General features: G+C 43.6%; 1 protein-coding gene across 1 annotated transcript in view; it reads right to left on the minus strand.

The window, feature by feature from the left end:
• Positions 1–1176: 1176 nt before the first annotated feature.
• Positions 1177–15636, minus strand: part of LOC311123111 (endosomal transmembrane epsin interactor 1-like) — a gene marked incomplete at its 5' end in the record, with an annotated part of 31482 nt that continues 17022 nt past the window's right edge. The window contains 3 exons of the mRNA XM_084197388.1: positions 1177–2280; positions 6399–6712; positions 10758–10961. Coding sequence (XP_084053514.1) covers positions 1927–2280; positions 6399–6712; positions 10758–10961 — 872 coding nt within the window. The remainder of the gene's footprint in view (positions 2281–6398; positions 6713–10757; positions 10962–15636) is intronic.

The raw sequence follows: 15636 nt of genomic DNA on the forward strand, positions 1-15636 counted from the left end.
ACCATATGATGTTCTAGTATGGTCTATCTGGAGTCACAGGTCGGTCGTATGCTGTATCATTCCTGCTTCTAGTGTGTGTGGCGTGTGATGACGACTTCATTATTCCACATTAAACCTAAACCAGCTGGAATACATAATATATATACATAAACATATATAAATATAAAGGTATATATACTTCTAATGGTTATTTTGTGTGTTGAGTTTGGATTTACCATATAAGCAAGCTTCAATGAATAACAAAAAAGGTGAAAAGAGAACTGAATAAACTAGTTACAATGTCTCTGAAAGAAAGAAGCGCTTTCATGTCAATTAGGTAAGAGATGAAGATGATTGTTTGAAAAACATAATGACATATTTGGCGAGAGCACAAGGTAACGGAACACGGGCGGTATTGCTACAGGATAGGCCTGCCCCGTCCGTGTTGCCGATAGTAGGCTATCGTGACACAACAAAGTTGACCTTTGTAAAGAGATGGGCAGCAAACATACACTTGAGTAGATGGAGACTGTGAGGTTGGCTAATTAGTGTTTATAATGCACTGTTTTGAATGTAATTAATCTTAAAATGTTTGTCGAAATGTCTAAAGATGATGAAAAAATGTGAAAAATACACTTTCTGTAAAGCTATGGCAATTTGTATTTATTTGCTAGCTTTTCTGTGATGTTTTTGAACTACAGTACATTCCCTTACCAGAACTGGAATGTTTGTAACGGTATTTACAACAATAAACTACTTGCAGAAGGACTGTTGTTGTTTTTGTTGTTGCTTCTAAGGCCAGGATTCCATCCACGACACAGGACAGCCAACAATGCACCTTTTAAAGGTAATTTAAGTTTTGAGACGACATCCGCAATGTTTACCATGAATGCAATCTAGGTGAAAGGCTCATCGTCTCTGTCCAGTGAGCTGCTCTTAAACGCGCCTTGGATTGAATCACGGGCATAAATGATGCACTTTAAGGCCTAGATTTTAATCCAGAACGTATAAGAGCCACATTATAGCGCGCTTGACGTTTAAATGTTGTTTCCGATTGAGCCGACACATGCAGAGTTTATTGTGAGTGCAGTCTCGGCAGTTGGAACATTACCTTTTAAAAGGTGCATAGCCGAAAAAGGGGCGATGGGATTTAATCCCGCCCTAAACAAATTAAAGCTGAATCAAGCATCCCAAGACTCAAATTGCATGACCAGTTTAATTGATACTGAACAATTTATATTGAACATTACATGTTGCTTAATTTAAGGCACTTGGCAGATAGTGAAGTATATAGAGAGAATATTAATTTACATTACATTTTAGTCATTTAGCAGACGCTCTTATCCAGAGCGACTTACATGAGCAATTAGGGTTAAGTGCCTTGCTTAAGGGCACATCGACAGATTTGTCAACTAGTCGGCTCGGGGATTAGAACCAGCGACCTTTCGGTTACTGGCACAACACTCTTACCCACTAAGCTACCTGCCGCCATAGACTCTCACATGCATGTAGTGTTCAGTGCTGTCTAGCCATATGTAGTGCCAATCATTTTATAACTTGTAGCTTGTAACAAAGAATTGTTAATGGAAATATTTTGAAACCATTTTGAAACCTTTGATTCCCAGGTCACCTCTTTCACAATGCAAACAACACACTGTACAGACAACACACTGTACAGACACTTCAACAGTATTAGCGCAGCACAAATCAAAAAACACATACACACACACACACACACACACACACAAACACACACACACACACACACACACACAGCCTTTCTAAAGGCTAGTACTTGCAGTCTGTGGGACCACTAGGTTTAGCAGTGGCAGTCCCAAGCCTCGCCACTAGGGGACGCATTTCCCTTGGAGTCAACGGGGTGTTTCCCAAAGTGGACCATACCATCAGTCTGTGCTAAGGGAGTGTTGGGATGGGAAGAAGGTTCCATCAGAGCACAGTTTCCCTGAACACCCCTATGAGACTGTGGGGGCGTTCGTGATGATCCAGGCGTGAGCCCGCCCGTGACGTCGACCTAGAACCTACTCTAGAACCCGCTCTAGACCAGGACTTGGAGCCAGACCCACCACCCTGCCTGGCCTCTAGTGGTTTCTGCTCTGCCCAGGTGAAGGTGCTGAGGTCCCCACAGCTCCGCAGGTGCAGCAGGCCGGGCCTCTTCCGGAGGGGCTGGGGGAGGGTCAGGGAGGAACAGTCCAGCATGGGGGCATGGGGTCTGGACCGGGCCCTGGGGAGGGACAGGGGCTGGGGCAGGTCTCCAGCTGGTGTCTCTGATACCGTGATCACCTGGAGAGAGAGGAGGAGAAGAGGTTCTGTTTAAAGGGATAGTTCACCCAAATGTATCTCTGCTTATCCCGTCTTCCTCACCTACTCATCCTTCTCACTCCCCCTCCTCCTTTCCTATCCCTCCGGTTTCCACTCCTCTACCTGTTCTATGTAGCCTCTATGTAGCCTAGAGGCCTTCACACGCCCCAAAAGTTGGACTCGTTCATTTTAGCTACCTTAACTTATAAAACTATTTATTATTGAATATTTGAAATAATAATAATTGAAATATCAAGTCACGGCGGTTCTAGTAGTTATGGAATTCTAGCACTTCTAGTGTTAAAAGACTCCTTTCGAAACCCCCACTTCCCCTTATATGGTTCCTTTCGAAACCCCCACTTCCCCTTATATGGTTCCTTTTGAAACCCCCACTTCTCCTTATATGGTTTCTTTGGAAACCCCCACTTCCCCTTATATGGTTCCTTTCGAAACGTCTGATCCTTTCGAAACCCCCACTTCCCCTTATATGGTTCCTTTCGAAACGTCTGATCCTTTCGAAACCACCACTTCTCCTGAGAGATGACCTATCAGTAGTCGCAGCTGGACCCTATTGAACCAAGCCGACTCACATTTACATTTTAGTCATTTAGCAGACGCTCTTATCCAGAGTGACTGCATACATTATTTTTTAAATTATTTTTTTCATACTGGCCCCCCGTGGGAATCGAACCCACAACCCTGGCGTTGCAAACGCTATGCTCTACCAACTGAGCTACATCCCTGCCGGCCCTGCTGGTCATCTATGAACGTTTGAACATCTTGGAGAAAAATGGCCATGTACTGTTATAATCTCCACCCGACACAGCCAGAAGGGGACTGGCCACCCCTCAGAGCCTGGTTCCTCTCTAGGTTTCTTCCTAGGTTCCTGCCTTTCTAGGGAGTGTATCCTAGCCACCATGAGTTCTACATCTGCATTGCTTGCTGTTTGGGGTTTTAGGCTGGGTTTCTGTATAGCACTTTGTGACATCTGCTGATGTAAAAAGAGCTTTATAAATACATTTGATTGATTGATTGATCATGCCTAGACTAATGCTTATAAAAGCTGTTATAAATAAATATCACCTGGGAGTATGAGCAGCAGTGTGCTGCGTTTTCCTTTCTGTTTTTTAGACTAATGCTTTTTAATGCTTGTACCTTAAGTGTTATGCCTTGTATGTGAATCCATTCATTTTACAATGTTATTAAATATCTGCCTTTGATATAAACACTCTCAGACCAATTCTTGCTAGTCAACACCAACTCATTGCCTAATGCTTGCTTGCATATTTTAATTATCTTTATGGAGTCAGATAAACATTTTAATAGGCTAATTCCTTAGTCATATTACAGGTCGCATGTGAGGTATACACTGAGTATACCAAACATTAGGGAACACCTTCCTAATATTGAGTTGCACCCCCACTTTTGCCCTCACAACATCTTCAATTCGTCAGGGCATGGACTCTACAAGGTGTCGAAAGCATTCTATGTTGACTCGAATCCTTTCCACAGTTGTGTCAAGTTGGCTGTATGTCCTTTGGGTGGTGGACCATTCTTCATACACAAGGAAAAAACTTTTGAACGTGAAAAACCCAACAGTGTTGCAGTTCTATGTAGACTCTACCTTGTCTATGTAGACTCTACCTCGTCTATATAGCGTCTACCTGTTCTATGTAGCCTCTACCCAGTCTATGTAGCCTTTACCTGGTCTATGTAGCCTCTACCTGTTCTATGTAGCCTTTACCTGTTCTATGTAGCCTTTACCTGTTCTATGTAGCCTCTACCTGTTCTATGTAGACTCTACCCGGTCTATGTATCCTCTACCTGCTCTATGTAGCCTCTACCCGGTCTATGTATCCTCTACCTGCTCTATGTAGCCTCTACCCAGTCTATGTAGCCTCTACCTGGTCTATGTATCCTCTACCTGCTCTATGTAGCCTCTACCCAGTCTATGTAGCCTCTACCTGGTCTATGTAGCCTCTACCCGGTCTATGTAGCCTCTACCCAGTCTATGTAGCCTCTACCCGGTCTATGTATCCTCTACCTGCTCTATGTAGCCTCTACCCGGTCTATGTAGCCTCTACCTGGTCTATGTAGGCTCTACCTGTTCTATGTAGCCTCTACCCAGTCTATGTAGCCTCTACCCAGTCTATGTAGCCTCTACCGGCTCTATGTAGCCTCTACCCGGTCTATGTAGCCTCTACCTGGTCTATGTAGGCTCTACCTGTTCTATGTAGCCTCTACCTGGTCTATGTAGCCTCTACCGCAGGGATCATCAACTACAGTGCCTTCAGAAAGTATTCATACCCCTTGACTTATTCCAAATTTTGTTTTGTTACAGCCTTAATTCAAAATGGATTACTCCATAATGACAAAGGGAAAACATGTTTTTAGAAATGTTTGCAAATGTATTGAAAATTAAATACAGAAATATCTAATTTACATAAGTATTCATACCCCTGAGTCAATGCCTTTGGCAGCGATTACAGCTGTGAGTGTTTCTGGGTAAGTCTCTAAGAGCTTTCCACACCTGGATTGGACATTCTTTGCCCATTGTACTTTTCAACATTCTTCAAGCTCTGTCAAATTGGTTGTTGATCATTGCTAGACAACCATTTTCAAGTCTTGCCATAGATTTCCAAGCAGATTTAAGTTAAAACTATAACTCAGCAACATTCACTGTCTTCTTGGTAAGCAACTCCAGTGTAGATTTGGCCTTGAGTATTAAGTTATTGTCCTGCTGAAAGGTGAATTTGTCTCCCAGTGTCTGGTGGAAAGCAGACTGAACCAGGTTTTCCTCTAGGATTTTGCCTGTGCTTAGCTCCATTCCATTTCTTATTTATCCAAAAAAACTCCCCAATCCTTAACAATTACAAGCATACCCATAACATGATGCAGCCACCACTATGCTTGAAAATATGGAGAGTGGTACTATGTAATGTGTTGTATAAACACCAAACATAACACTTTAAGTTCGGGACATAAAGTAAATTGCTTTACCACATTTTTTGCAGTTTTACTTTAGTACCTTGTTGCAAACAGAATGCATGTTTTGGAATATTGTTTTCTATACAGGCTTCCTTCTTTTCACTCTGTCAATTAGGTTAGTATTGTGGAGTAACTACAATGTTGTTGATCCATCCTCAGTTTTCTTTTATCACAGCCATTAAACGCTATTACGGTTTTAAAGTCACCATTGGCCTCATGGTGAAATCCCTGAGCGGTTTCCTTCCTCTCCTACAACTGAGTTAGGAAGGACGCCTGTATCTTTGTAGTGACTGGCTGTATTGATACATCATCCAAAGTGTAATTAATAACTTCACCATGCTCAAACGGATCTCCAATGTCTGCTTTTTTTTATTTGTACCCGTCTACCAATAGGTGCCCTTCTTTGTGAGGTATTGGAAAACCTCCCTGGTCTTTGTGGTTGAATCTGTGTTTGAAATTCACTGCTCGACTGAGGGACCTTACAGATAATTGTATGTGTGGGGTACACAGAGTGAGTCCATGCAAGTTATGTGACTTGTTAAGCACATTTTAACTCCTGAACTTATTTAGGCTTGCCACAAGAAAGGGGTTGAATACTTATTGACTCAAGACATTTCAGCTTTTCATTTTTAATTAATTTGTAAAAAGAATTACACTTTGTCATTATGGGGTATTGTGTGTAGGCGAGAGACAAAAAAATATGTATTTAATCTATTTTCAATTCAGGCTGTAACTCAACAACAACGTGGAGAAAGTAAAGGGGTGTGAATACTTTCTGAAGACAGTGTATAGTCAGCCGCGGGACAATTTCTTTCTTGAGCCGATGGTCAGGGAGCCGGAACATAATTACAATAATTAATATTTGACTAAAACATAATCATATCAAACTTTGCTTACATTTGTATACGATCACATATACAGTATCTCTCTATTATATGTGGGAATACTTTGGAGCAGATTTCAAAAATTAAAATCACTTGGAGCTGATTTGCTGGTGTTTTTATAGTCTGTAATTTTTTTTTTGGGGGGGGATGGAATAAAATCACCCGCGGGCCACCGGTTGGGGAACCCTGCTCTACCGGTTCTAAGTAGCCTTTATGTAGCCTCTTTACCTGTTCTATGAAGCTGGCACTGCGGATGGCCTCATCCATGTGTTCCTGGTCTGAGCGCAGCACGCAACGGATGCTGTCCACCAGCTCCTGGACCTCAGGGGTCAGGCTGCAGTGGGCCGGCTGCTCTAGAAACCGTCTGACCAGCTGCTGGGTGTATCTGTAGCTCTGGTGGTCCACCATGGAGGAGGGCCGGGGCCGCCGCGGGCCTCTAACACCCCGCCGGAGAGTCACCGTCTGGGGCCGGGAGGACTGGGCGGACTGGGAAGTCTGGGTGGAAGCCTCGGTGGTCTGCGTGGCCGCTTCACAGCTTAACACTGAGGGAGAGAGGGGGTGGGAGAGAGGGGTGGGAGAGAGGGGTGGGAGAGAGGGGTGGGAGAGAGGGGTGGAAGAGAGGGGTGGAAGAGAGGGGAGAGGGGGGTGGAAGAGAGGGGTGGAAGAGAGGGGAGAGGGGTGGAAGAGAGGGGTGGGAGAGAGGGGGGAGAGAGAGAGAGGTAGGAGAGAGGGGTGGGAGAGAGGGGTAGGAGAGAGGGGTAGGAGAGAGGTGGGATGAAGAATGCAAAAACCTAAGAAAGAAATTGAGAAACCTATCCAACCAAAAACATAGAGACCCAGAAAACCTGAGTCTACGCCTTCACTATGGTGAATCACTAAAACAATACGGATATACACTACGGAAAAATAAGGAACAGCACGTCAGAAATCAGCTCAATGTAATTGAAGAATCCATAGAATCTAACCACTTCTGGGAAAATTTGATAAAAAGTGTGCATAAACCACTTCTTCAATCTTTTTGGCTCTATAACAAAGAAACAAAACAGCAAAAACATATACATGACCAATTACAAATCTTAGAATAATCTATTAAAGACTACCAGAACCCACTGGATTCTCCAATTACATTGAATGAACTACAGGACAAAATACAAACCCTCCAACCCAAAAAGGCCTGTGGTGTTGATGGTATCCTACATGAAATGATAAAATATACAGACCACAAATTCCAATTGGCTATACTTAAACTCTTCAACATCATCCTCAGCTCTGTCATCTTCCCCAATATTTGGAACCAAGGACTGATAACCCCAATCCACAAAAGTGGAGACAAATTTGACCCCAATAACTACCGTGGGATATGCGTCAACAGCAATCTTTAGAAAATCCTCTGCATTATCATTAAAAGCAGACTTGTACATTTCCATAGTGAAAACAATGTACTGAGTAAATGTCAAATTGGCTTTTTACCAAATTACCGTACGACAGACCACGTAGTCACAAAGTCTTCTCATGCTTTGTTGATTTCAAAAAAGCTTTTGACTCAATTTGGCATGAGGGTCTGCTATACAAATGGATGGAAAGTGGTGTTGGGGGAAAAACATACAACATTATACAATCTATTTACACAAACAACACAAGTGTGCGGTAAAAATTGGCAAAAAACACACACATTTCTTTCCACACATTATATCAACAAATTGGTAAGGGCACTAGAACAGTCTGCAGCACCCGTCCTCACCCTACTAGAATCCAGTGGTGGAAAAAGTACTCAAAACTCATACTTGAGTAAAAGTAAAGATACCTTAATAGAAAATGACTCAAGTAAAAGTGAAAGTCACCAAGTAAAATACTACTTGAGTAAAAGTCTAAAAGTATTTGGTTTTAAACATACTTAAGTATCAAAAGTAAATGTAGTTGCTAAAATATATTTAGGTATCAAAAGTAAAAGTACAAGTACAAATAATTTAAAATGCCTTACATTATGCAAACCAGACAGCACAATTTTCTTTTTTATTTACGGATAGCCAGGGGCACGCTCCAACACTCAGACATCATTTACAAACAAAGCATCTGTGTTTAGTGAGTCCGCCAGATCAGAGGCAGTAGGGATGACTAGGGATGTTCTACTGATAAGTGTGCGAATTGGGCCATTTTCTGTCCTGCGAAGCATTCAAAATGTAAACATTACTTTTGGGTGTCAGGGAAAATGTAAGGAGTAAAAAGTACCTAATTTTCTTTAGGAATGTAGTGAAGTAAAGGTAAAAGTTGTCAAAAATGTAAATAGTAAAGTACAGATACCCCAAAAAACTACTTAAGTAGTACTTTAAAGTATTTCTACTTAAGTACTTTACACCACTGCTGCTAGAATCTGAAGTCAAATGGCTACTGTTTGCTGATGATCTGGTGCTTCTGTCCACAACCAAGGAGGGCCTACAGCAGCATCTAGATCTTCTGCACAGATTCTGTCAGACCTGGGCCCTGACAGTAAATCTCAGTAAGACAAAAATAATGGTGTTAAAAAAAAAGGTCCAGTTGCCAGGACCACAAATACAAATTCCATCTAGACACCGTTGCCCTAGAGCACACAAAAACTATACATACCTCGGCCTAAACATCAGCGCCACAGGTAACTTCCACAAAGCTGTGAACGATCTGACAGACAAGGCAAGAAGGGCCTTCTATGCCATCAAAAGGAACATAAAATTTGACATACCAATTAGGATCTGGCTAAAAATACTTGAATCAGTTATAGAACCCCATTGCCCTTTATGGTTGTGAGGTCTGGGGTCCGCTCACCAACCAATAATTCACAAAATGGGACAAATACCAAATTGAGACTCTGCATGCAGAATTCTGCAAAAATATTTTCTGTGTGTAACACAAAAAAACAAATACTGCATGCGGAGCAGAATTAGGCCGATACCTGATAATGATCAAAATCCAGAAAAGAGCCGTCAAATTCTACAACCACCTAAAAGGAAGCGATTCCCAAACCTTCCATAACAAAGTCATCACCTACAGAGAGATGAACCTGGAGAAGAGCCCCCTAAGCAAGCTGGTCCTGGGGCTCTGTCCACAAACACAAACAGACCCCACAGAGCCCCAGGACAGCAACACAATTAGACTCAACCAAATCATGAGAAAACAAAAATATAATTACTTGACACATTGGAAAGAATTAACAAAAAACGGAGCAAACTAGAATGCTATTTAGCCCTAAACAGAGAGTACACAGTGGCAGAACACCTGACCACTGTGACTGACCCAAAATGAAGGAAAGCTTTGACTATGTACAGACTCAGTGAGCATTGCCTTGCTACTGAGAAAGGCCACCGTAGGCAGAGGTGGAAACTGAGCTGCACTTCCCAACCTTCTGCCAAATGTATGACACATATTTCCCTCAGATTACACAGACCCACAAAGAATTAGAAAACAAATCAAATGTTGATAAACTCCCATATCTATTGGGTGAAATATCACAGTGTGCAATCACAGCAAAATGTGTGACCTGTTGCCACAAGAAAAGGGCAACCAGTTAAAAGAGAGAGGGGTGGGAGAGGGGTGGGGTGGGGTGGGAGAGGGGTGGGAGAGAGGGGTAGGAGAGGGGTGGGAGAGAGGGGTGGGAGAGAGGTGAGAGAGAGGGGTGGGATAGAGGGGTGAGCGAGAGGGGTGGGAGAGGGGTGTGAGATAGGGGTGGGAGAGAGGGGTGGGAGAGAGGGGTGGTAGAGAGGGGTGGGAGAGAGGGGTGGTAGAGAGGGGTGGTAGAGAGGGGTGGGAGAGAGGGGTGGGAGAGAGGGGTGGTAGAGAGGGGTGGGAGAGAGGGGTGGTAGAGAGGGGTGGTAGAGAGGGGTGGGAGAGAGGGGTGGTAGAGAGGGGTGGGAGAGAGGGGTGGTAGAGAGGGGTGGTAGAGAGGGGTGGTAGAGAGGGGTGGTAGAGAGGGGTGGTAGAGAGGGGTGGGATAGAGGGGTGGGAGAGAGGGGTAGGAGAGGGGTGGTAGAGAGGGGTTAGAGAGGGGTGGGAGAGAGGTGAGAGAGAGGGGTGGGATAGAGGGGTGAGCGAGAGGGGTGGGAGAGGGGTGAGAGAGAGGGGTGGAGAGGGGTGAGAGAGAGGGGTTAGAGAGGGGTGAGAGAGGTGAGAGAGAGTGTGAGAGGGGTGAGAGAGGGTTGAGAGAGGTGAGATAGGGGTGAGAGAGGTGAGAGAGGGGTGGGAGAGGGGTGTGAGAGAGAGGTGAGAGAGGGGTGAGAGAGGGGTGAGAGAGGGGTTGAAGAGAGAGGTGTCTGTAGACCTGCATGCAGTGGGACATCTGTTGGAAGCGTTAGTAAACTGTGCTTTACAGTTTAGCAAACGACAGTTCTGCTGCCCCTGAGGAAGGTCACACACACTCACACACTTCCAGGGATCCTAATGTGTCTTGCTGACAGATTAACTGATGACAGACAGACTGTTCCAGAACTATACAGTTTATTTGATCCTCTTTTACCATTGGCAGCCAGCTCCAGCAGTGTCACTCTATGGCTGTTGGAGCCGCTGTGTGTGTGTGTCTGTGTGTGCGTACCTGTGTGTGTGTGTGTGACCCGGTCTCACCTTTGGCAGCCAGGTCCAGTAGTACAGGGTCACTGTTAGAGCGTCTGGGCCTCTGGCGCTGAGACCTCCTAATGGGGGGCACTGGAGCACCCTGGTCCTGGGGAGGTCTGGCATGGCGCAGGGGGGGTGAGGGTGGAGATTGGGGAGATGGGTATGATTGGGGAGACGGGGGCACTGGAACAACCGTCGTCTGGGGACCAGCATCTGAAAACACAGGAACAATAAAGACAATTAGGAGATGAGGGGTAGAGGGAAAGGGGGCAGAGGGGGGAGAAGGGGAGAGGGGGAGAAGGTTAGAGGGAGAGGGAGAGGGAGAGGGAGAGAGGGAGGGGGGTAAAGAGGGAGAGGGAGGGGGAGAGAGGGAGAAGGGTAGAGGGAGAGGGGGAGAGGGAGGAGGGAGAGGGGGAGAGGGAGGGGGGAGAGAGGGAGAAGGGTAGAGGGAGAGGGGGAGAGGGAGGGGGGAGAAGGGGAGAGGGAGAGGGGGAGAGGGAGGGGGGAGAAGGGGAGAGGGAGAGGGGGAGAAGGGTAGAGGAAGAGGGGGAGAGGGGGAGAAGGGTAGAGAGAGAGGGGGGAGAAGGGTAGGGGGAGAGGGGGAGAAGGAAAGGGGGAGAGGGGGAGAGGGGTAAAGAGGGAGAGGGAGGGGAGAGAGGGAGAGGTGGAGAAGGGTAGAGGGAGAGGTAGAGGGGAAGAGGGAGAGGGGTAGAGGTAGAGGGATTTACTTTTTTCATTGAAATGACGTGGAAACAACGTTGATTATCCTACCTCTAACAGAAGTGAATGGAACACATGAGACTGAAATAAATGTTATTTTAATACATTGATGACATAACTGTCAGTGGGAGAATCTATCTGTGACGACCGGGCAAGGTTATGTCCCTTTCATCTGACTGGGATATTTATAGCAGTACTTTCACTGTAACTATAGCAGTACTCTGGGATACAGTAACTATAGCAGTACACTGGGATACAGTAACTATAGCAGTACACTGGGATACAGTAACTATAGCAGTACACTGGGATACAGTAACTATAGCAGTACACTGGGATACAATAACTATAGCAGTACACTGGGATACAGTAACTATAGCAGTACACTGGGATACAGTAACTATAGCAGTACACTGGGATACATTAACTATAGCAGTACACTGGGATACAGTAACTATAGCAGTACACTGGGATACAGTAACTATAGCAGTACACTGGGATACAGTAACTATAGCAGTACACTGGGATACAGTAACTATAGCAGTACACTGGGATACAGTAACTATAGCAGTACACTGGGATACAATAACTATAGCAGTACACTGGGATACATTAACTATAGCAGTACACTGGGATACAGTAACAATAGCAGTACACTGGGATACAGTAACTATAGCAGTACACTGGGATACAGTAACTATAGCAGTACACTGGGATACAGTAACTATAGCAGTACACTGGGATACAGTAACTATAGCAGTACACTGGGATACAGTAACTATAGCAGTACACTGGGATACAGTAACAATAGCAGTACACTGGGATACAGTAACTATAGCAGTACACTGGGATACAGTAACTATAGCAGTACTCTGGGATACATTAACTATAGCAGTACACTGGGATACAGTAACTATAGCAGTACACTGGGATACAGTAACTATAGCAGTACACTGGGATACAGTAACTATAGCAGTACACTGGGATACAGTAACTATAGCAGTACACTGGGATACAGTAACTATAGCAGTACACTGGGATACATTAACTATAGCAGTACACTGGGATACAGTAACTATAGCAGTACACTGGGATACAGTAACTATAGCAGTACACTGGGATACAGTAACTATAGCAGTACACTGGGATACAGTAACTATAGCAGTACACTGGGATACAGTAACTATAGCAGTACACTGGGATACATTAACTATAGCAGTACACTGGGATACAGTAACTATAGCAGTACACTGGGATACATTAACTATAGCAGTACACTGGGATACAGTAACTATAGCAGTACACTGGGATACATTAACTATAGCAGTACACTGGGATACAGTAACTATAGCAGTACACTGGGATACATTAACTATAGCAGTACACTGGGATACAGTAACAATAGCAGTACACTGGGATACATTAACTATAGCAGTACACTGGGATACAGTAACTATAGCAGTACACTGGGATACAGTAACTATAGCAGTACACTGGGATACAGTAACTATAGCAATACACTGGGATACAGTAACTATAGCAGTACACTGGGATACAGTAACTATAGCAGTACACTGGGATACATTAACTATAGCAGTACACTGGGATACAGTAACTATAGCAGTACACTGGGATACATTAACTATAGCAGTACACTGGGATACAGTAACTATAGCAGTACACTGGGATACAGTAACTATAGCAGTACACTGGGATACAGTAACTATAGCAGTACACTGGGATACAATAACTATAGCAGTACACTGGGATACAGTAACTATAGCAGTACACTGGGATACAGTAACTATAGCAGTACACTGGGATACATTAACTATAGCAGTACACTGGGATACAGTAACTATAGCAGTACACTGGGATACATTAACTATAGCAGTACACTGGGATACAGTAACTATAGCAGTACACTGGGATACAGTAACTATAGCAGTACACTGGGATACAGTAACTATAGCAGTACACTGGGATACAATAACTATAGCAGTACACTGGGATACATTAACTATAGCAGTACACTGGGATACAGTAACTATAGCAGTACACTGGGATACAGTAACTATAGCAGTACACTGGGATACAGTAACTATAGCAGTACACTGGGATACAGTAACTATAGCAGTACACTGGGATACAGTAACTATAGCAGTACACTGGGATACAGTAACTATAGCAGTACACTGGGATACAGTAACTATAGCAGTACACTGGGATACAGTAACTATAGCAGTACACTGGGATACAGTAACTATAGCAGTACACTGGGATACAGTAACTATAGCAGTACACTGGGATACATTAACTATAGCAGTACACTGGGATACATTAACTATAGCAGTACACTGGGATACATTAACTATAGCAGTACACTGGGATACAGTAACTATAGCAGTACACTGGGATACATTAACTATAGCAGTACACTGGGATACAGTAACTATAGCAGTACACTGGGATACAGTAACTATAGCAGTACACTGGGATACATTAACTATAGCAGTACACTGGGATACATTAACTATAGCAGTACACTGGGATACAGTAACTATAGCAGTACACTGGGATACAGTAACTATAGCAGTACACTGGGATACAGTAACTATAGCAGTACACTGGGATACAGTAACTATAGCAGTACACTGGGATACAGTAACTATAGCAGTACACTGGGATACAGTAACTATAGCAGTACACTGGGATACATTAACTATAGCAGTACACTGGGATACAGTAACTATAGCAGTACACTGGGATACATTAACTATAGCAGTACACTGGGATACAGTAACTATAGCAGTACACTGGGATACAGTAACTATAGCAGTACACTGGGATACAGTAACTATAGCAGTACACTGGGATACATTAACTATAGCAGTACACTGGGATACAGTAACAATAGCAGTACACTGGGATACATTAACTATAGCAGTACACTGGGATACATTAACTATAGCAGTACACTGGGATACAGTAACTATAGCAGTACACTGGGATACAGTAACTATAGCAGTACACTGGGATACAGTAACTATAGCAGTACACTGGGATACAATAACTATAGCAGTACACTGGGATACAGTAACTATAGCAGTACACTGGGATACATTAACTATAGCAGTACACTGGGATACAGTAACAATAGCAGTACACTGGGATACATTAACTATAGCAGTACACTGGGATACAGTAACTATAGCAGTACACTGGGATACAGTAACTATAGCAGTACACTGGGATACAGTAACTATAGCAGTACACTGGGATACAGTAACTATAGCAGTACACTGGGATACAGTAACTATAGCAGTACACTGGGATACAGTAACTATAGCAGTACACTGGGATACAGTAACTATAGCAGTACACTGGGATACAGTAACTATAGCAGTACACTGGGATACATTAACTATAGCAGTACACTGGGATACAGTAACTATAGCAGTACACTGGGATACAGTAACTATAGCAGTACACTGGGATACAGTAACTATAGCAGTACACTGGGATACAATAACTATAGCAGTACACTGGGATACAATAACTATAGCAGTACACTGGGATACAGTAACTATAGCAGTACACTGGGATACAGTAACTATAGCAGTACTCTGGGATACAGTAACTATAGCAGTACAGTATGAATAAAAAAATATATGCACTCACTAACTGTAAGTCGCTCTGGATAAGAGTGTCTGCTAAATGACTAAAATGTAAAATGTACACTGGGATACAGTAACTATAGCAGTACACTGGGATACAATAACTATAGCAGTACACTGGGATACAGTAACTATAGCAGTACACTGGGATACATTAACTATAGCAGTACACTGGGATACAGTAACAATAGCAGTACACTGGGATACATTAACTATAGCAGTACACTGGGATACAGTAACTATAGCAGTACACTGGGATACAGTAACTATAGCAGTACACTGGGATACAGTAACTATAGCAGTACACTGGGATACAGTAACTATAGCAGTACACTGGGATACAGTAACTATAGCAGTACACTGGGATACAGTAACTATAGCAGTACACTGGGATACAGTAACTATAGCAGTACACTGGGATACAGTAACTATAGCAGTACACTGGGATACAGTAACTATAGCAGTACACTGGGATACATTAACTATAGCAGTAC

This window comes from Coregonus lavaretus (assembly GCF_964263955.1).
Source record: "Coregonus lavaretus genome assembly, contig: HAP1_SCAFFOLD_3565, whole genome shotgun sequence".
In the NCBI taxonomy this organism is placed as follows: domain Eukaryota; kingdom Metazoa; phylum Chordata; class Actinopteri; order Salmoniformes; family Salmonidae; genus Coregonus; species Coregonus lavaretus.